The sequence below is a fragment of the Capricornis sumatraensis genome, chromosome 9 (assembly GCF_032405125.1).
Source record: "Capricornis sumatraensis isolate serow.1 chromosome 9, serow.2, whole genome shotgun sequence".
In the NCBI taxonomy this organism is placed as follows: Eukaryota; Metazoa; Chordata; class Mammalia; order Artiodactyla; family Bovidae; genus Capricornis; species Capricornis sumatraensis.
This window is the reverse complement of record NC_091077.1, coordinates 7,613,822-7,635,173: the sequence shown is the minus strand read 5'-3', so window position 1 is coordinate 7,635,173 and position 21,352 is coordinate 7,613,822. Positions and strand designations below refer to the sequence as shown.

The 21,352-nt window shown below is 58.1% G+C and overlaps 2 protein-coding genes across 3 annotated transcripts; one reads left to right on the top strand and one right to left on the bottom strand.

Moving 5' to 3' along the window:
• Positions 1-92: 92 nt before the first annotated feature.
• Positions 93-10,613, bottom strand: ANO8 (anoctamin 8). Its single transcript, XM_068980458.1, has 18 exons — positions 10,508-10,613; positions 9,630-9,740; positions 9,393-9,525; positions 9,072-9,210; positions 8,895-8,991; positions 8,145-8,261; positions 7,930-8,057; positions 7,669-7,830; positions 7,039-7,191; positions 6,810-6,936; positions 6,631-6,686; positions 6,290-6,364; positions 4,744-5,562; positions 4,133-4,324; positions 3,892-4,023; positions 3,698-3,808; positions 1,529-2,198; positions 93-694 (listed from the first exon to the last, which is right to left on the bottom strand). Exons 1-18 carry the CDS (start codon positions 10,611-10,613, stop codon positions 312-314), a joined length of 3,711 nt encoding a protein of 1,236 aa, XP_068836559.1. The 3' UTR covers positions 93-311.
• A 2,863-nt stretch (positions 10,614-13,476) lies between these two features.
• Positions 13,477-17,566, top strand: GTPBP3 (GTP binding protein 3, mitochondrial). Of its 2 annotated transcripts, XM_068979795.1 has the most exons (10): positions 13,477-14,005; positions 14,122-14,455; positions 14,760-15,013; positions 15,124-15,210; positions 15,299-15,501; positions 15,668-15,740; positions 15,831-15,974; positions 16,162-16,327; positions 16,553-16,831; positions 17,007-17,566. In XM_068979795.1, the coding sequence occupies exons 2-10, from the start codon at positions 14,403-14,405 to the stop codon at positions 17,227-17,229; spliced, it is 1,482 nt and encodes a 493-aa protein (XP_068835896.1). In that variant the 5' UTR covers positions 13,477-14,005; positions 14,122-14,402; the 3' UTR covers positions 17,230-17,566. The 2 variants fall into 2 exon arrangements, with proteins under 2 accessions (XP_068835896.1, XP_068835895.1); XM_068979794.1 differs by having other exon boundaries at positions 15,668-15,974.
• The last annotated feature ends 3,786 nt before the right edge of the window (positions 17,567-21,352 follow it).

The window sequence follows — 21,352 nt, the reverse complement described above, 5'->3', positions numbered from 1 at the left end:
TGTTGAAATATACTTTTTATTGCATTTCTGCCGTTTTACAAAAATATGACAAAATAAATTAAAAACAAATAAATAATCACCTATTCTGTGTGTGTTTTCTGTTGTTTTTTGGGGGGGTTTCCTTTCGTTTCCCCCCATCCTGGTCGAAAGGAAAACGGCAGATAGAGGGGCCCCAGGCCCCTGGCCCTGCCCCAGGAGAGGCAGCCAATACTGGGGTACATCGGGCCGGCCCAAGTGTTTTCTGGGTGGCGGTCGCCGCCCCGTCTGTGACTGATATTGCATATGAAAACAGGAAGGCAGGGCGGGCGGAGCTAATGCCAGCCGCTGGGCCAGCACACGGCCTGAGGACTGGGACTGGAGCTGGGGCTGGGCGAGGGCGCCGGGGGCTGTGGGGGCTCGAAGGTGGGAGGCGGCAGCGGCGGCGGCGGGAGGCTGTAGAAGCTGGCGTCCCCCGGCAGGGGCTGGGGGGCAGGCGGGGGCCCGGCGAGAGCGCAGGGCGGGCAGTCGGTGGCAGCAGGGGCCTGCCGCGGGGCGGCGCCCTCGCCCCCGCAGCCCCACGGCCCGTCCCACTGCCAGCAGCCCGCTGGGGGCGTCGAGGGCCGAGGCAGCGGTATTGGCGGCGGTGGCGGCGGCGCAGGGCTCCGGCTGCGGCGGGTGCGGAGGGCCGGGGCGCCCACGGGGGCCAGCGCTGTCCCTGCGGAGGCGAGAGGGGCCGTTCCGGGGAGATGCCGTCCCCGCCGCTGGGAACCCTGCCCGCGCTCCCTCTGGGCTTTCAGGCACATGGAGGGCCTTATTGCTTCTGATCAGTGACAAGGGGTGGGCTTCTTCGGGTGCATCCCCGGCCTCTGGGCACTGGGCCCCTCCCCTTCACGGAGAGGGAAGTCTGAGGAAGTCCCGCTGACTTCTGACCTAAGTCCCTGGTGCTACAGCTGCCGCCCCTTGGGCTCCCTGGGATGGGTCTCTGGACCCCGGGCATGAATGAGGTGGGGTGGGGCGGCGCAGTGAGGCCTGTGACTCTGCTCCGCGGCCACAGGGCTGCAGCCCTGAACTCCCCTAGTGGGCAGCCTGAGCCCCACCTCCAAGGAAGGCCTCCAGGGACAGCTTGGGCTGCAGGACGTGGGCTTGCATAGAGGCCTGGGGGTTCCGGTCCCCCAGAGTGAGCTGGGTGTGGGGTCTCATTGGGGCAGGAAAGGCTAGGCCAGGTGGTGAAGGGGCCTCCCTCATCTCTCCTGGCACCAGAGCATGGCAGGCGGGCACCCTGGGAAGGGCAATGGGGGACAAGGGACTTTGGCATCCCTCCCCCAGGGGTGAGGAGGGTCAGGCACAGGGCTCCAGGCTCTCAAGGACCCGGAAAGACTGAGAAGGCTTTGATCAACAGGCTCCATGTACCACAGATCCAGGTCCCCAACTGGTACCAGGAGACGGAGCCTCCCCTGTCTGCTTCAGCCCCTCTGCCCACGTCTGGACACCCCACCCCTACCCCCAAAGCCCGGCCCAGAGTCCCCACCCCCGAGTTAAAGCTTGTGACCTGAGCTTTCCTCTTCGGGCCGGGGTGTGTCCGGCTCCTCAGCTGCAGCCTCGTCCGCCAGCCCACTCCGCTGGGCTCGGCAACCGCCACCGCCGAGGGTCCCGTCCTGCCGGGCCTGCCCGCCCGCCCCGTTGGACCCGGCCTCCGCCCGGGCCCCGCCGAAGGGGAAAAGCTTGCCGGCGTGGAAGGCCTTGGGTGGAGAGTGGCTACGCTCTGGGTCCCGCCGGGTCTCAGGTGACTTGAGGAATTTGAAGCTAAGGAAGGCTGGCAGGCGGGTGTCGCTGCCAGTGGGCGACTGGGCAGGGGTTGACCGGGTGGTGAGGTTGGCCCCCGTGGCGGCCGGTGAGGAGGATGAGGTCCCGGACGACAGGAACTTGCCCTGCAGCGGGATGATCTGCTTCAGCTTCATGACGTTGTTAGGTGCCAGCAGGGACCCCGGGCGCTTGGGTCGCTCTGGCCCGTGGCCACCTGCCCCACTGCCCTTGGCCTTGGCCGAGGTTTTCTCCGGGGCAGCAGGGTCCAACCCAGAGCCCTCAGCCCGAGCCTCCTCTCGGCCACTGGCGTCCCGCTCCCTCCGGGCATGGTGCTCCGCGTGGCGCTGTCGCTCCTCCTCCTCCCGCCTACGCCGCTGCTGCTGCTGGTAGCGGTGCTGGGCCTGGCGCTCATGTCTCTGAGGGCAGAATGGAGCCATTATGGGCACTGGGAGGAGTGAGTGTGTGAGCAGGTGCCCACCCAGGCCCAGGCCCACGCGGGGCTCTCCTGCAGAAGTGGGGAGAGATCCACACACTTCTTGGGTTCCAGCTGCATCCCTGGACCCACTCCAGGGCTCTCTGAGAACTGAGAAGAGAGCAAACATTTACTGGCCACCAATTCTGTCCCCGGTCGCATGCCAGACGCTGTCTTAGAAATTGGGAGAGTTAAATACTGGGCCTCAGTGGTTCCCTGCTTTCTGGAGAATGGGGGAGAGACAGAGCTGTGACTGTCCAGTGGCCAGTAGCCACACATGGCAATGTTAATTTTAAAAAAAAAATATTATTTTTGGGCCCCACCACGTGACTTGGAGGTGTCTCAGTTCCCAGACCAGAGACTGAACCTGGGCCGTGGCAGTGAAAGCAGTGGATCCTAACTGCTAGACCAGCAGGGGCTCCCATGGTTTTGTCACTTTAAATAACTGAAAAAAGGGGATTCCCTGGCAGTCCGGTGGTTAGGGTTCTGCGCTCTCACCACGGAGGGCCTGGCTTTGATGCCTGGTTGGGGAACTAAGATCCCATAAGCCACGAAGCACAGCCAATATATAAACAACCAACCAGATAACTGAAGTAAAATCTCGGTTTCTCAGTAGCACCAGGTCCCATTGCAAGCGCTCATTGGCCGTCTGTAGACTTCTCATAAGAGATTTAGGTTCAATCCCTGGGTTGGGAAGATACCCTGGAGAAGGGAATGGCTACCCACTCTAGTATTCTTGCCTGGAGAATTCCATGAACAGACGAGCTTTGCGGGCCCCAGTCCATGGGGTCACATGGACACTGAGCAACTGAGCACACACACGTCATCATGGAGGGCTCCACTGGTTGGTGGCAATGAGCTCCCTGGTCTGCTCTGCAGCTTTCTGGGGAACGTGCCACAGGCTGGGCTTCTAGGAAGCATCAGCTGTGTCCCTGACCCCACACAGGACAATGCCCGGCAAGCTGGCAGATGACAGTTCATAAGTGCTGGCCTGGTGTGGGATGCCACCAGGACCCCAGATGGCAGATGACAGTTCATAAGTGCTGGCCTGGTGCGGGATGCCACCAGGACCCCAGAAGGGACCAGGTCCTTTTGAAATGCTAATTATTACCCTAGGCTTCCCTAGTGACTCAGATGGTGAACAATCTGCCTGCAATGTAGGAGACCTGGGTTTGATCCCTGGGTAGGGAAGATCCCCTGGAGGAAAGCATGGCAACCCATTCCAGTATTCTTGCCTGGAGAATCCCATGGCCAGAGGAGCCTGGTGGGCTACAGTCCATGGGGTCACCAAGAGTCGCATACGACTAAGCAACCAATGCTAACACAATCTGCACATCTACCCTCCTAAGGATGTGACTGCCCAGCCAGGTGAGGCAGAGAGGCGAGCGGGGAGAAGCCCCTCGGAGCAGAGATGTAAAGCATACCGGGCCCTGGCCCACATACCTTGAAGGCCTCCCGGCGCTGGTACTCCAGCTTGGCCATCTCCTCAGCCACCCAGCCTGGGATGTCAGGGATGGCCACATGGATGAGGTACTTGAGGAGCAGAGCGAAGTGCTGAGGCGACAGAGGAGGAGGCTGCAGGCATGGGGACACCCCCCCACCACCACCTGGGTCCCCCACCCGGCCACCGGTCCCACCTCGAGCACCACCACGGACACGATGGCTGCCTCGGGACTGAGCCAGGGGAAGAGGCGCTGCAGCTGCCCACACTGGCCAATTAGATAGCAGTTGACCACGATTGCCAGGACGCCCATGACCTCCATCACCTTCTGCGGGGGAAGGGGGGACAAGAGGGGCTCAGATGGGGTCCCACCAGCCTCCCCAGCACCCGCTCCACCTCTGGGCATCCTGGCTCAGAGCCCTTGGCCCTTCCCCCACCTGCCACTGGCCAATGCTTTCCACGCGCTGCCCAAAGGGCCGCTGCAGCCCCGTGCACAGCTTGAGGGCGTCACTGCGGATCTCGATGAGGTTGTTGATGAGGGCGCAGAGGGCAGCCAGGGGGAAGGCAGATGAGAAAAGCACGACATAGCCAAACTGCACGAACATCTCCTGGTAGTCCTGGAACGTGTCCTGTGGGCAGGCACCCAGGGGGTGGGCCTAGGCTCTCCCCCAACTCAGGACACCTCCTCCCTCAGCCCACCTTGCTCTCATCAAGCCCGCCTCCCTCAGATTATCCTGCATGGACCCAAGCTCAGCAAGGTTAGCAAGTTTCTGATCACATAAGGGTGAGTCGTAGCCATGGGATTTTCTAGGCAAGAAGACTGGAGTGGGCAGCCATTCCCTTCGCCAGGGGATCTTCCCAATCCAGGGATTGAACCCCAGTCTCCTGCATCGCAGGCAGACTCTTTACCATCTGCGCCACCAGGGAGGCCCTGATCACATAAAGGGGCCCGTCATTCCTTCCTGTCGCTCCCACCCCACCTCCATCCTCAGACTGTGTGCCCGGCCCTGCCGATGGCCCTGCCTCCACCCTCAGGGGCCCTCCTCACCTCATATTTCTTCATGCAGCTCTCGAGCTCCGCCTGGGTGAGCTGAGACGAGTGTTCCTCCTCGGGTGGGTCGATCCAAGATGACCGGTTCTGCCGCCGCTGCTTCCGGGCTGAGTCGCCCGAGCCCGGCTCTGGATCCGGGCCCCCATCCGGCCCCTGGTCTCGGCCCTCACCTCCAGCCCGGCGGAGCAGGACAGCTGGGGGAGGCTCCCGTTCGGGGCTGCTGGGAGCCCCCTCAGCCTCATCGTCCTCCTCAGCCAGTGTGAACACGCCCGGTTCCAGCCCCTTCTCCACCATGGTGGGGCTCCCCTCCTCCAGGAGGGCCTCCTGGCTTGGGCCCGGCCGACGCCGCCCAGCCCCCCGCTCGGCAAAGCTGACCTTCTTCAGTCGGAGCCCGCAGTCCAGGAGGCCAGCCTCCTCGCCTTCCTCGTCCTCATCCTCCTCCTCTTCGTCGTCCTCCTCCTCCTCTTCGTCCTCCTCCTCTCTGTCCCCCCGGGGCCCGTTCCCCACCTCTCCCCCTTCCCCTGCAGGCCGCCGCTCCACCGCGGCCTCCTCTTCCTCCTCAGGTGCCCCGCAGCCCCCACTGAGACACCTGCGACCCCCTCCACTGCTGCTGCCACCGCCGCCCTCTTCAGCCGGGGGTTCAAGGTGGCGGCGTGCGGGGCGCTGGAGGCTCAGGAGGCCAAGCAGGGCACGGGCCAGCTCCCAGGCCGCCCGCAGGCCAAGCTCTCCTCGGCCCAGCCGCCGATACAGGTGGGGCTGCAGAACCTCTCGAACGTTCTGGAGGAACTGGCGGGTGATCAGCAGTGTGGCCAGCATCTGGGGGTAGGAAGGGGGCGGAGGGCGGCCTCGTGGGGGGCGGGCGGGGCCCTGGGCACTGGGACAGGCTGTGGGCGCTCACCCTCCCAAAGCACACATCCAGCCACAGCCTGAGCCCAGTCTGGATGTCCCTGGGCACAGAGGAAACCCCAAACCACAGCTGGGCGGGCCACAGCGCTTCTAGCTGATCACGTGGGCAGGCCGTGGCCTCCCATCATGCTGCACCTCCCGGAGCTCAGCTGGTGCCCAGGGCCTCCAGGGGCTCTCGACACCTGCACGCAGTCAGTGGAGCCCCATCCCTTCAGAGCATGCACCCTCGGCTAGGCGTGAGTGCCCCGGCACAGCCACACTGCCCACCCTGGCAAGGCCCCACGGGCTCGCCGCCACCTGCCCGTACTTTGGCCCGGGCCTCAAGAAGGAGGCCCTGGAGGGAGAGGAGGAGCAGGCGGAACCGCAGGGCCACGAGCGGGACCAGCACCGCCCAAAGCTGCCGCTCGAGGCTCTGGGACAGGGACAGGACGATCAGGAGCTGTGGAGGGACCGATGGACAGGTCGACAGACAGATGGGGGGGCATGACAGGCAGAGGGAGGACACACAGACGAATGGACAGAGAGGAGAGAAGGATGGAGGAGGAAGGGAGGGGCTGGAGAGCCCATGGACCCCTTGGGCCGGTCTGGCCCCCACAGCCAGCTGCCTCGGGGGCACTGCTTTGGGCCAGAGCCTCACCTCTTTCAGGCGCTCCATGTCCTTGAGGTAGAAGCCGATGTAGAAAAGGCTCAGGTAGGAGTTGACGAACTGGAACTGTGCGAAGCGGGCAGGGGGTGGTCACCCCGCCATGTCTGCCCCGAGGAACCCCCATGTGTCCCCTGGAGAACCCCTGCCTGGGGACTGCCCCAGTGGTCCAGTAGCTAGGACTTCATGCTCCCAACGCAGGGGGCCTGAGTTCGGTCCCTGGTCAGGGAACTAGATCACATGTGCCACAACTAAGACCCGGTGCAGCCAAATAAATAAATATTTTTTAAAAAAATAATAAAAGAAGCCCTGCCGGCTTGCTGGCCACCACTCACCAGAACGACCTTGATGATGAGGTGCTTCTCATAGGCACTCTCCAGCCGATAGTTCTCTGGGGGCCAAGGAGACGAGTGAGAGTGTAGCCCAGACCGTCATGAGCAGCAGGGACCCCAGAAGGCAGTGGGGCCCTTCCTCCTGGGGGCTGGGCAGTGAGACCTCCCTTCACAGGGCATACCCATGTCGTTGAGCCAGACAGCCAGCTTCTTATAGCCCTCGGCACTTGCGCTGACCAGCAGGGCCAGCATGACTTTCGGCAGGAAGCGGGCAAGACGGGGCAGCCCCTTCACGCTCAGCACCAGCTCCTGCAGGGACAAAGGGGCTGAGGTTACCCTGGTCACTGGACTTGGCTCGGGGCACACCTGAACTGGTTGGGGCCGAGGCCAGGGCTAGGGACTGAAGGTCACCTGGAGCTGGAAGCAGCCGAGCATGAGCAGGAACACACAGGCTAGGCAGGTGAGGCACAAGGGAAGACTGACGAGCATCTGGAAGAGCAGCCGCTTCCAGGGCGGGTAGTAGAACTCCTCAGCCTGAGTCACGGGGCTGATGCGCCGCACGCCCTGGCAGAGGGTGGGGGCGCAGCCCAACACAAGATCAGAGGGGCTGCCTCTGTCCCACCTCCTTCCCAACCCTTCGAACTCCATGTCTATGATGCTTTATTATCGTGGTTTGTTATAGTTCAGTTGCTAAGCCTTGTCTCACTTTGTGACCCCGCGGATTGTGGCACGCCAGGCTTCTCAGTCCTTCACCATCTCCTGGAGTTTGCTCAAACTCATGTCCATTGAGTAGGTGATGCCATCCAGCCATCTCATCCTTGCTATCCGGGTGTGTCCACTTAAAGCACCCTCCCTAGTCTCTCAAATCCAACTTTCCACACCTCTCCCTTTGGGCATGCAGATCCTCTCACTTGGGAAACCTTCTCAGAAGCTGCAGCCCTACTTCACCTCCCACTTTGTTCTTGTAATGCACTTGCTCAGTATGTTTTCTCTTTTTTACCCCATTCTTGAAGTCCCTGAACTCAGACTGCCCCGACTGACCCTGAACTGGGGTCGTGGCTCCTCCACAGCCTCCCCGGGTGAGTCCAGTGTTCCCCACTTGTAGGCCAGCTCAGCCCCCCTCCGTTTCCACTCCTCCAAGAACAGCGTTGACCAGACCACGTTGAAGAGGGCAAAGACCACGCAGGATACATCCCGGCTTGTCTGGGGGTGACAGAGGAGGGCTGCAATGTTGGCTGGCCCAGTCCAGGGAGGAAGCTGTCTGAGGTGTTCCACCCCCCCCGTCCAGTCCACACTCGGCACCTGATCAGCCTCTGTGAATGTGTACAGGACTGAGCCGAAGACCGCCGGGTACACCATTGCCGATGTGTAGAAACCCAGCCAGGCAAAGTACATGGCAATCTTCACACCAAAGTAGTCGCAGATGTCATCTGCCAGGGACGGGGGGGGGGGCGGTCCCAGTCAGCCCTGCCTGCCTCCTGGGACCCCACCAACCCCCACTCCAGCCAGGACCACACCTAGAGGCTGGTTTTCACACACAGCCTGCACCCATGACTTCATGAGACGGTTCAGGATGCGCTGCTCGTGGACTGGGAACACCTGCTGGATGATCCCACGGGCTGCCAGTTCAGGGACTGTTGGGGGACAAGAAAGGGTGACCCCACCCGTCTGCCTGTGTTGGGCCTAGCCAGTCCCCCTCGGCTGAAACCCAAGTTACAACTTTTTGCCTCCTCCTAAACTAGCAAATGCTATTCCCAGGAGAAGCGTTCTGGGTGAAAGGAACATTATTCCTCAAAATTTGGGAGGTGCAGGGGCAGGTGGAGAAGGGTGCTCGAAACCTGGGAGGTGCGATCCCAGTGGGGAAACAGAGCTACTTGGTTTCAGCTCATTCCTCCAAACGTCTGAAGAATGGTGCATAGCTGGCATTAGAAGGTGAACTTGCAGCGGCTGGTTTCCTGGGGGATACTGAGGCCCAGAGCTCACCACACAATATGTGGAGTGCTGTCCATGGTCCTGGCCCAACCTTCTCTCAGGCCCAGAAAAGGGTTTCTCCTGGACCTGCCTCCAAGGAGACAAGCCCCACCCCTTGCTAAGGCCACACCCTTCATCTCATTGGTTGATCTCCAGGCCCCGCCCAATTCTTCGGGAGACTCTGATTGGTTTTATCTAGGCCCCGCCTTCCTAACCCTCCTACATTGACAGCAGTCCTCTAAGAGCCCCAGCTAACTCCCCACATACGATTGGAAGTTTGGGACCACCTCACTCACTGATTGGCTGGTCCTCCAGAAAGCGCACATTGTGTAGTGCCTCGCCCTGCTTGGCACGAAGGTTCTGCAGCCAGAAGCGGATGATGCTCTGGCGCTCCTGCAGGGGACAGGGCGTGAGCACAGGGAGCAGCCGCCCACGGGCTAGGAATGTGCGCTGGGGGCCAGAGCCGACCGCACCTGGGAGGTGAAGAAGCGCAGCTCACTCTCCACATTCTCGTAGATGAAGTCCTCCTCGCAGGAGAAGCCGCGGGTGCCCCCGCCAAACTCGGCCTTCACTGCTTTGCGCAGACCCAGCTCGTCGGCCCCTCTGAGTAGGCTGCGGGAAGGGCAGGGGAGGTGGGATCACGGGGAGACCCTGGCTCACCATCCTGGAACTAGGGATGGTGTACCTGGTGGACGTCTGGGACAAATGCAGGGTGGCTGGACCTCGCAGCTGGCGCTTGGAAGGGCGGGGAGCTGAGTAGCAGGGTCAGCGAGAGGCCAGGGACAGGGACTCGCCTCTCATATGTGGCGGTGACGAAGAAGGCGTAGGCGCGTGTGTGGCGGTGGTGGCGGACTTGCACGATGAGCTCGGGGATGCCCACGCGGATGTGGTTCAGCAGCCATAGGAGCGTGTGGTCATCGGTCGTATCTGCCAAGGGGCACAGGGACCAATGGCTCGTGCCAGGAGTGACAGGGGAGCCCAGTTCGGGGGAATTCAGTGTAGGCCCTGGGCAGGTGAGCACAGACAGGTACCTGGGAAGGTCATCAACACGTCACAGTTTTCCGTGGGCACCGTCTTCATCCATGCTTTGTGGGACACCAGATACCGACCCACCTGCAGGAGCCGCTTCCCAAAAAGCTTATCTGGGGAGCAGGCAGCGCAGGCTGGGGTCGGGTCATTCTCAGATGGCCTAGCCTCCAGTCTTAGTCCCTCCAACCCATGCCTCTGATCACACATTCGCCAGGGCTCCTTGGCACTCAGCTTGGCATTCAAGGCCCTATGAGCTCTGGCCTTGGCTTGTTTCCTTCCTTCCACGTCCTTGTACCAGCCAGGCCCTTCTCCAGGAATGCCCTTCCCCCAGGTCCTCCCTTACAAATCTTACTCATTCTTGAGGCCCAGCTCCGCCTCCGAAACCACAATCGATGGGGCGCTCACTAACAGCTCTGAGCGCCTCACTACATTATGTCAGCGTCTCCTCATAGCTGGGTGCGGCTCTTACCCCCATTTCACAGGCGAGGAAACTGAGGCCCAGAGCATTTAAGTCACGCGCCCAAGGTCACAGAGTCCAGCAGGTATTTGAACCCAGGACTGTATGATTCTGTATCCTCTGTGGAGAGGCGCTCTTAAGCGCATCACTGCTCAGCAGCGATCGAGTAGCCCAAGGGGTGACTGGGCTCAGTCCCGCACCGGGGCTCTAGGAGGGGCGTGTCCATATCTCTGCGCTGGGACCCCACACCCGCTGCACCTTTCCAGCCACGCTCGCCCGGCCGCAGCCGCAGTGCCGGGAAAAGCCGGTGCCTCGACTGGACTCCAGGCCCGGGACGGCTGACTCCAATATCCCTCCCCGTAGACCTGCCGCGAACACCCCAGGCACCTGCAACCCTGTCAGATCCAGGCGCTGCACACGTACCCAGAACTCCGGACGCCGGGGCTGCAGGCTCGCCCTCCGGCGGGGGCCTCTTGCCACGCTCGCCCTCCAGGGACGTGCCCCCAGCGCCGGAGGTGGCTTCCGCCATTGTGAGGGCAGGTCAGGTCAGGGGCTGCGGGCGGCCCAGGCGCCGGGGGGCCGCGGTCTCATGGGGCCGGTGCAGCCACCGAGCGCGCCTGAGGAGGAGACAAAGGCCGCGCCCGCCCGCGCCGGCCGCCGTCCCCGCGTGCCCGAGCGCTGCTTCTCGTCCCCGCCCGCGCAGAACCTCGATTCTCCTTCTCGGCCCCGCGCGCGTCGTTCTCTGGTTCTCGACTCCGCCCGTGATGTTTTCCGAGTTTCGTTCTCGCCCGCCCACCTCGCTCTCTGGTGTTCGTCCCCGCCCGCGCCGAATGTTCATTCTCCTCCCTGTCCCCGCCCGACTCGGTGCCCGGTCTCGACACCGCCCGCCCTGGGCCTGGATTCTCTGCCTTAAAGCGTTAGTTTCCCCGTCGGTTTGGAATCTGAGGTGGTCTCGCGGGTAGGTGGTGTGGGTGGGGTTGGGGGAAGCGGGTGGTGAGCCTGGTCGCAGGAGATTGCCGGTAGCAGTAGCTCCAACCACCACAGGGAGAATGAGAATAAGTGTAGCATGCCTTAGTACAGGCTGGGTGTGTAACGCCATCCTTGTTACCTAGGACACTCTTCAAGCCCTCTTTGTCCAGTGAACTGCACCCTTCAGGATGCAATGTCCTCAGAGAGGACCCGATAGAGTTACCAAATTTCAGTTCAGTTCAGTTCAGTCTCTCAGTCGTGCCGACTCTGCGACCCCACGGACTGCAGCACGCCTGGCCTCTCTGTCCATCACCAACTCCCAGAGTTTACTCAAACTCGTGTCCATTGAGTCGGTGATGCCATCCAACCATCTCCTCCTCTGTCACCCCCTTCTCCTCCCACCTTCAATCTTTCCCAGCATCAGTATCTTTTCCAATGTGTCAGCTCTTCGAATCAGGTGGCCAAAGTATCGGAGTTTCAGCTTCAACGAATATTCAGGACTGATTTCCTTTAGGATGGACTGATTGGTTGAATCTCCTTGCAGTCCAAGGGACTCTCAAGAGTCTTCTCCAACACCACAGTTCAGAAGCATCAATTATTTGGCGCTCACCTTTCTTTATAGTCCAACTCTCACATCCATACATGACTACTGGAAAAACCATAGCCTTGACTAAATGGACCTTTGTTGGCAAAGTAGGATCTCTGCTTTTTAATATGCTGTCCAGGTAGGTCATAACTTTCCTTCCAAGGAGTAAGCGTCTTTTAATTTCATGGCTGCAGTTACCATCTGCAGTGATTTTGGAGCCCAAAAAAATAAAGTCTGACACTGTTTCCACTGTTTCTCCATCTATTTGCCATGAATTGATGGGACTGGATGCCATGATCTTCGTTTTCTGAATGTTGAGCTTTAAGCCAACTTTTTCACTCTCCTCTTTCACTTTCATCAAGAGGCTTTTTAGTTCCTCCTCACTTTCTGCCATAACGGTGGTGTCATCTGCATATCTGAGGTTATTGATATTTCTCCCGGCAATCTTGATTCCAGCTTGTGCTTCTTCCAGTCCAGCGTTTCTCATGATGTACTTTGCATATAAGTTAAATAAGCAGGGTGATAATATACAGCCTTTGACGTACTCCTTTTCCTATTTGGAACCAGTCTGTTTTTCCATGTCCAGTTCTAACTGTTGCTTCCTGACCTGCATATAAGTTTCTCAAGAGGCAGGTTAAGTGGTCTGGTATTCCCATCTCTTTCAGAATTTTCCACAGTTTATTATGATCCACACAGTCAAAGGCTTTGGCATAGTCAATAAAGCAGAAATAGATGTTTTTCTGGAACTCTCTTGCTTTTTCAATGATCCAGCGGATGTTGGCAATTTGATCTCTGGTTCCTCTGCCTTTTCCAAATTTAGCAAATAAAAATACAGTTCTCCTAGTTAAATGTGAATTTCAGATAAATGAATAAATTTTTAGTATATCCCAAATATTCCATGCTTCCCTGGTCGCTCAGTCAGTAAAGACTCTGCCTGCAGTGTGGGAGACCCAGGTTCAATCCCTGCGTCTTGAAGATCTCCTGGAGAAGGGCTTGGCAACGCATTCCAGTATTCTTGCCTGGAGAATCCCCATGGACAGAGGAGTCTGGAGTGCTTCAGTTCATGGAGTTGCAAAGAGTCGGACATGACTGAGCGGCAAACACACATACACACACATACAAATGTTGCATCGGTCCTAATTATACTGACAGGATAATCCTTGTTCATCTGAAATTTACATTTAACTGGGGGCCCTGTATTTTCTCTGTTGTCCGACCCCCTGACCATCCTCTGTAGCTTCTTCCATTAGACTGATAGACCAGTGAGGGGAGGGGCCCAGACTGATTCTTCGTGGTTACACCGTAGGCATTTGATGTATACTTTTGACAGATGGAACAACTTGGAGACAGCAAACATCATCATTCACTCCTCTTCTACAATTAAAAAAAGGGTTGTTTTTTTTTTTTACTTTTTATTTTGTAATGGGGTAATAATCAGTTAACAATGTTGTGACAGTTTCAGGTGAACAGCCAAGGGACTCAGCCAAACATATACATGTATCCTTTCTCCCCCAAACTCCCCTCCCATCCAGGGTGCCACACAACATTAAGCAGAGTTCCATGTACTATAGAATAGGTCCTAGGTGGTTATCCATATTAAATACAGAAATGAGAACATGTCCATCCCGAACTCCCTAACTGACAAATGAAAAAACTGAACAGAGCGAGGCGTGGAGCTAATCATTAGAACTGTAACCTGTTCCAGTCTTCCCTAAGTATAGTCGCGCCACCCGCCCGCTCTGTCCAAGAACCAGAGAATTCGCCGCGTGGCAGTACCCCCGGAGACCCCGCCTATTCAGTGCCTGGAATTCCACCATCAGCGCTTTATTTCGCCGGCCGGCGCTGTCCCGGGTTAACCTGAAAATAATCTCCCCTTTCTGGCTTTCGGGGAGTCAGAGACAGACGGGACACACAACTCTGCACGAGGAGACCGGGGCCAGAGTAGCCCAGAGAGGAGAGAGGACTGTGTTGGGGATCCTAGGGAGGCTTCATAGCAGAGGGGACCTTGGAGCACTGAGGCTCTTTGTCAAGGCAAGGGTATCTGAGGCAGAGGGACGGCGGGAGAGAAAGCTGGGGAGCGGCGAGAAACTGTAGACTTCCGAGAAAAGAAGTCTTCCCAGAAATTTGGAATAGATTTCCCCAGGGCCAGGGCGTTGGTTCCCCGGAACTCATCCCTCCCGGCCACCGAGATGCTCTTGAAAGTGAGAGGCAGTCGTGTCCGACTCTTTGCGACCCCGTGAACTGCAGCCTACCAGGCTCCTCTGTCCTTGGGATTCTCCAGGCAAGAATACTGGAGTGGATTGCCACTTCCTTCTCCAGGGGATCTTCCCGACCCAGGGATCGAACCTGGGTCTCCTGCATTTCAGGTAGATTCTTTACTGTCTGAGCTATCAGGGAAGCCCCCGAGATGCTCTTGCTTCGACTCAAACCCTCGCCTTTCTTTAATTTCCATTGCCCTGTGCTACTCATTTCCGGTGTCTAGGAACCTGGCCCCTCTAGGATCCTAAAAATTCTGTCTAATGTTGCTGGAGGAACACTATTTCACTGCACCGAAGCGTGCGAGCCCTCGGCTTCTTTCCCTGTCATTAGCCAGTAGAAGCGAAGATCTTCAGTGGATGGGCAGTACGTCTTCTAAGGGGCCCAATGATAATCGAGAATTGTTGAGCACTTTACCAGTCACGTCGCGGAGTGGGCGGGACCTACTGCAAGGACTTGCAGACCCCCGCGCACAGGGTGGGCAGGCGGATAGCTGATTGTGAATCCATGTGGCGGGGGCTGTGGACCCTGGTATCCCGGGCTGCACGTGGGCCTCACAGGTGGGGTGAACTGGGGAAGGGCTGTGACAGCGTAGGGCGTTGCTCGGGCCCCAAACCCTCTCCCTGGGATCTGGGGGCCCGGTTCCCTGCGGCAGGAGCACTTTTCTTCTCCATCCAAGCCCCACCCCCTGCCGCAGAGCCCACCGCAATCCAGTCTTCTTCTGGCCTCAGAACTGCCGATCAGTCCCTCCCCTAGCACAAAACTTCCACTTGGGGGCTCACGCGACCATCGAGCCATCTATCCACCTGCCATGCCACTCTGGCGTCAGAGCTTCTCAGATGCACTAACTCTCCTCCTCTCCAGTCCCAGACTGTGCACGCGCCAGGCCAGTGGTTACCCAGCCCCCGGTTCCGGAGCCACTATCTTCGCTCTGAGCTCTGGCCAAGGCCGCTGCGGCATCGCGGTGATCCGAACCAGCGGCCCTGCCAGCGGCCACGCCCTCCGGAGCCTCACGGCGCCGCGGGACTTACCCCCGGCTCGCAAAGCCTGCCTGCGCCTGCTCAGCGACCCCCGCTCTGGGGAGCCTTTGGACCGCGCGCTGGTGCTTTGGTTTCCAGGTACGGGACTTCAGATCCGCAACCTCAAGTAACTCCTGTGACCCAACTTCCTCTTTCCAGGCGGTCGGCCAGGCCGTATCCTGCTGACACCCATCTCTTCAACATACTAGGTCCCCAAAGTTTTACCGGTGAGGATTGCGCGGAGTTCCACGTACATGGAGGGCCGGCCGTGGTGAGTGGTGTCCTGCAGGCCCTGGGTAAGTCTGCAGCCTTGGGTTTGAAGAATTGCTATGCCGGTGACCTGGGCAGGGGCCAGGAGCCTCAGGATCTTGAACCTTCCCGCAGGCAGTGTGCCAGGGCTGAGGCCAGCGGAAGCAGGCGAGTTCACCAGGAGGGCGTTCGCCCACGGGAAGCTGAGCCTGACGGAGGTGGAGGGGCTGGCAGACCTGATCCACGCAGAAACCGAGGCGCAGCGGCGACAGGCCCTGAGGCAGCTCGATGGGGAGCTGGGTGACCTCTGCCGCGGGTGGGCCGAGACCCTCACTAAAGCAAGTACACTCATACCTTGCCGCAGAGACACTTCCTAACCTTTTCCTGTGTTAGAGTTTCCTGTCCATGAGCCTCCAATCTGATCCCTTAAGGTCAGGCTGGACCCGGGCACCCACTCGGGGTGAGTTTCTATACGATCACACTACCCACCTTTCCCTCCCTCAGGCTCTGGCCCATGTAGAGGCCTATATCGATTTTAGTGAGGATGACAACCTGGAGGAAGGCGTCCTGGATCAAGGTGGGTCCCCCTGGGGGTGGGAGGTGGAGACATCTGGCATCCAGCCCCGCCCCAGGTCCTCTTACTCTCTCTCCTTTCCTCCATCCACAGCTGATAGTGAGGTGCGGAAGCTGGAGGTGGCACTGGGTGTACATCTTCGAGATGCCAGGCGCGGGCAGAGGCTCCGCTCAGGGGCACATGTAGTGGTTGCGGGACCTCCCAACGCCGGCAAAAGCAGCCTGGTGAACCTGCTCAGTGCGTGGGCAGGGGTCAGGGCTCAGGGCAGGGGGCAGGGCTGGGAGCTAAGGTACTGAGCTTTCCGGGGTAGGCAAGGGGCCTGGGAGGTTGAAAACTGTCCGTCCTGTCCCGGGGATGGAGCCTAAGGGAGGGACCCTCTCATCTCCACCCCGCCCACTTCCTCTGAGCCCACCCCCATCCCCAGGCCGGAAGCCTGTGTCCATCGTGTCCCCGGAGCCGGGGACCACCCGAGATGTTCTGGAGACCCCCGTGGACCTGGCCGGGTTCCCGGCACTGCTGAGCGACACTGCAGGGTTGAGGGAAGGCGTGGGGCCTGTGGAGCAGGAGGGAGTGCGGCGTGCCCAAAAAAGGTGGGCAGGAGGGAAGTGGGAGGGGGAAACGCGGGCCCTTTGCTGTTTCTACCAGTTGCATTTATCTTTCCTTAGTCCTTAATGAGGAAAGGTCACTAAGCCCCATTAGGTGGGGCCTCAGTTCCCTGGGGAGGGCAGCTTTTAGGTTTGGCCTTTACCCCGTCCCTGCCGAATGCTTTTCATTGCACAGCTCTGGGGTCCATGCTCCATTTTCCCGCCTCCCAGGCTGGAGCAGGCTGACCTCATTCTGGCCGTGTTGGATGCTTCTGACCTGGCCTCTCCGACCAGCTGCAACTTCCTGGACACCGTTGTCATCCCGGCAGGAGCCGGGAACCCCAATGGGAGCCGCCAGCGCCTTCTGCTTGTGCTGAATAAATCGGACCTGCTGCCCGCTGGGTGCTCAGACCCCCATCCTGACCTCCCCTCCCACCTGTTGCTGTCTTGCCTGACGGGTGAGGGGCTGGACGGCCTCCTAGAAGCACTGAAGAAGGAGCTGGCTGAACTGTGAGCCCCTTGCCCACTGGGCAACCTTGCTCTGTCCAAGTTTGGGGGCTAAGCCGCTGGCTTTGGGCACAGCTGGCCCTGCCAGCTCAGTTTCTGTATCTACAAACGGGGTATGATCGTTCCTCTTCCCCCTACTTTGAATGCCAAGAGACACCTTATCCTTTGTCCCTTTCAGGTGTGGGGACCCGTCCACAGGCCCACTTCTGACACGATCGAGGCACCAACACCACCTCCAGGGCTGCCTGGATGCCCTTGGTCAGTACAGGCAAGCAAAAGACTTAGCCCTGGCAGCCGAGGCACTTCGGGTAGCCCGAGGGCATCTGAGTCATCTCACTGGTGGAGGGGGCACCGAGGAAATTCTGGATATCATCTTCCGGGACTTCTGCGTGGGCAAGTGAGGGGGCATCTGAAGCTCAGACCCAGGCTGGAGGAGCACCCAGAAGCCTTGGGGTGTCTGGGAACAGCTTAGGCCAAGTCGGGGAACTTGACCGCAAACCACGAAGCCTCTGTTGCTGGTAGTGACTGAGTGGCAGCCGGCCAGATTTCGGGGGTTTGGCCCTGAGTGGGGCTGAAGGGAGGTCATTTTGGGCACATGATGCTGGGGGAGGTGGAGGATCAAGACGGAGGTTGAAAGGTCTCAGAGGTTTTTTGTTTTATAGTTTTTAATTTATTTTGCAAATACCAAAGAAAAGTAAGAAATGGGTGATCCAGGAATATTTGAACACCCTCTCCTTGGTTGTTGTATCCTTCCGGAACTTTCTGTGCAAATTTGCATACTTGTGGATGCGCCTGTAAAATATATTTTGTCTTGTATTTTGTACATGAATTGGTGTTTATTGTTCTGCAAACTGTCCTTCCCCAACACCCACTGCCACCACCACCCTGCACCACACAGCGTGCAGGATCTTAATTCCCCAACCAGGGATTGAACCAGTGCCCCTCTTCAGTGGAAGCTGGGAATCTTTAACCACTGGACTGCCAGGAAAGTCCCAAGCTGTCATTCCTTTTGTGGTATTAATCTTGAAACTTTTCTTCTTTTATCCTCAAAGTGACTTGCAAAATCCCTACTTCCTCTCCAAGCTTAGTCATTAGTCACTCAGTGAATATTTATCAAATACCTACTATGTGTTAGAATCGCACCCATCATTTGATTGCATCTTCATAATAGCACAATGCAGTGGTTATGCTGTCATAGTTTTACAGATGAGGAAACTGAGGTTCAGAGAAGTATTTAGTTGCTGAAGCCCCCAGGGGATTTGAACATAAAGGTAGATTTCAGTTTGAGTTCGCTGGGGGCCTTCTGGGTGACAGACTGAGGCAGGGGGCTGGAAACAGGGGAGTAAGCAGGCGTTACTGCTCCTGTGTTTTTAATTTTCAGTTGCGCTGGGCCTTCATTGCGATGCATGGGCTTTCTCTAGTTGCAGAGCATGGGCTCCAGAGTGTGCTGGCTTCAGTAGCTGTGGTCGGCGGGTTTAGTTGTCCCCGGGATGTGGGATCTTAGTGCCCAGACCAGGGATCGAACCTTCATCCCCTGCATTGGAAGGGGGATTCTTAACCACTGGAATGCCAGGGAAGTCCCCACTCCTGCCCTTATTAAAGAAGAGACACCGCTCCTTTTAGTGAGGTCAGATGCTTGCTTGTTCAGTCCCTTAGTCGTGTCCAACACTTTGCAACCAATGGACCGTAGCCCTCCAGGCTCCTCTGTCCATGAGATTATCCCAGCAAGAATACTGGAGTGGGTTGCCATTGCTTCCATCAAGGGATCTTCCCAACTTAGGAATCAAACCCATGTCTCCCACTCTTGCGTCAGCAGGCGGATTCTTTATGACTGAGTCACCTGGGTGACCTGAGTTCTGAAGGCTGCTGGGCAAACTTAGGATGAGGAGACCTGATCTGGTCAGGGATGGATGTGAGGGTAGATATGGAAATTACTCTGACATCTGAAAGGTGAGAAGAAGACAGAAGAGGCCAGCAAGAACATCCCAAGCAGAGGGCACAGCATGTGCAAAGGCCCTGAGGTGGGAACATCACAGTGTGTTTGAGGGGCAGCGAGGTGGCCAGTGAGGCTGGAAGTAGAATGAGTGAGTGCTACAAGGGAGGAAGAAATCCAGGAGAGGAGAGCCTGATAGTGAAGGCTTTGATTGTGGGGACTAATGGGGGATCTGGGCTTCCCTGATAGATCAGTTGATAAAGAATCCACCTACAATGCAGGGGACCCGGGTTCGATCCCTGGGTTGGGAAGATCCCCTGGAGAAGGGAACAGCTACCCACTCCAGTATTCTGGCCTGCAGAATTCCATAGACTATGTAGTCCATGGGGGGACTGTAGTCCATGGGGGGACTATAGTCCAAGGACGAGGCGATTTGTGGTCACAAAGAGTTGGATACGACTGAGGGACTTTCACTTATGGGGGATCTGCTGTTGAGGTGATGAACCAGCAGAGGGCGCTCTGCCCTAACAAAAAAAGTGCCTGACACTACAGTGACGTTCCGGTCCCGTAAGGTCCCAGGGATCCAGGCTTCCACGACCCACCTGATGGCATATGAATAGTTAACTCCCCTTTCGCCAGAGGTGGAAATGGAGTCTCAAATAGGGTCAAGCTCTTTTCCAGAATCAGAAAAAAATCTCCACCTCCAGTAGTTGAAGATACAAACTCTCAAATTTCAAGGGACACAGGAGCACAGGCTGGGACGTTTCCAAGGCCCATCACGCAACTATAGGGACCCTCTGACTCCATTTCATCATGGCTTCATTGCAATATGTCACACTCTGTTGATTTGTTTGCTTGTTTGACAGCTGGGGTCCCCCATGAATGGGGGGCTCCTGGAAGGGAAGGGTCACCCCAGTTCAGTCCGTGGATATTACTGTTAGGTCTGTTTTGCAGAAAGACAAGAAGTAGCAATGTGGGTGTAGAGAGGGTGGGTGCCCAGATGTCCTTTGCGTGGGGAGGGTCTGGAGGGCTCCCAGCAGGGAGGAGTGGGGTCTGGGTGGGGAGGAAGATGCTCTTGGGAAAGGATGCCTCGGCCCCGCCCACCTACCCTGTCCCTGGCACATCGCGGACTGAGGTCCTTGGCTACCGTCCCTTTTTTCCAAGAAGGGGGAGGTGGTTTGTGGGAAGCAGGCATGGGGGTTATTTATAGAGGTCACAGGAAATCCCCAAAGAGTCAGAACCTCACCCAGTGGCTGGACCACAGGATCAGAGAGCGGGGTCTGCCAATTGCTCCCTGACTAGGACTCAACCCCCACCTGGCTCTCAGGGCTGGGCGGGGCTGGCATAGGGCCTCAGCCTGGAGAAGTCAGAGCTCCAGGATCAGGGCTGGAAAGAGGCAGGGATGGCGTAGGGGAAGTACCCAGAAGGAGCAAGAACTCTGGGGCATCCAGAGGGGCTGCCAGGGGGAGCGATCTCTAGGGCGGGGCCTTGGGGAATTGGCAGGCGAGAGCAAAGCGCTCTAGTCTGAGGGCACAATACAGATTAAAAGTCACCGAATCTTCGGTCAAAGAGTATGTGTAGAACAGCTGCACCGGCTGTGAGGAGGCAGGGCACAGAGAGCTGAGGAGTTGGGCCTTATTCCCAGGGTACTAAGGAGCCGGGGAGGGTGTGAGTGGGAGAGACGCGTGGTCAGATCCTGGGATGAATGGGTCCCTCTGGACCAGCAAGGAGGCTACAAAGGAGGCGGAGGCTGAGGCCCAGGTGTTGGAGGGCTGACCTGGGACTGTGCTGTGCAGTGCTTAGTCCCTCAGTCGTGTCCGACTCTCTGCGACCCCGTGAACTATAGCCCACCGAGCTGGTTGGAAGGTTGATATCCTGGGATGCTCTGAATGGGAGAGACCAGCCAAGAGTCAAAGACCTGCACCCGTGGACCCAGAGTGTTTAGGATGATGATTTTCTTTATTTAAATTGGAGGATAATTACTTTACAATATTGGGATGTTTTTTGCCACGCAACAACATGAATCGGCCACAGGTATACGTGTGTCCCCCCCTTCCTGGGTCCCCCTCCCTTGTATTATTATTATTATTACACTCATTTCTAGGCGAGTAAATGGAGGCTGAGAGCAACTGAGCCAAAATTTGAATGCAGGAATGTCGGGGTTTGGAACCCAAACTCAGGACTGGCTGCTGCCAGCGTCCTCCCCAGGACTCCTTACTCCTGGCTGCTCAGGCAGTAGGCTCAGGGTCAGGGACGTCCCGGCTTCCTTGGGGCCTCCAGACTGGCCCGTCTGGGCGGCTGGGCCTGGCTGACCCTCCTGCCCTTGCTTGGCGGGGCCCCAGCCGAGTGTTTCCTGCAGCGGCCTGTCTCTCGCCCGGGTTTCCGTATCCAGGAAATATCGCTCCTTTGTCCCTCCTGACTAGCCTGCCCTAAGCGTGGCATTGCCAGCTCTGGTTCCTCGTGACTCATCTCCTCCTTGTCCAAGGTCCCAGGGGATGGGCTGGGCTGGGGGGACAGAGGATTGGGGACAGACAAGCTGAGACTCTAGATGACAATTTTTAGGCCGTTCTCCCACCAATGACCATTTGCTT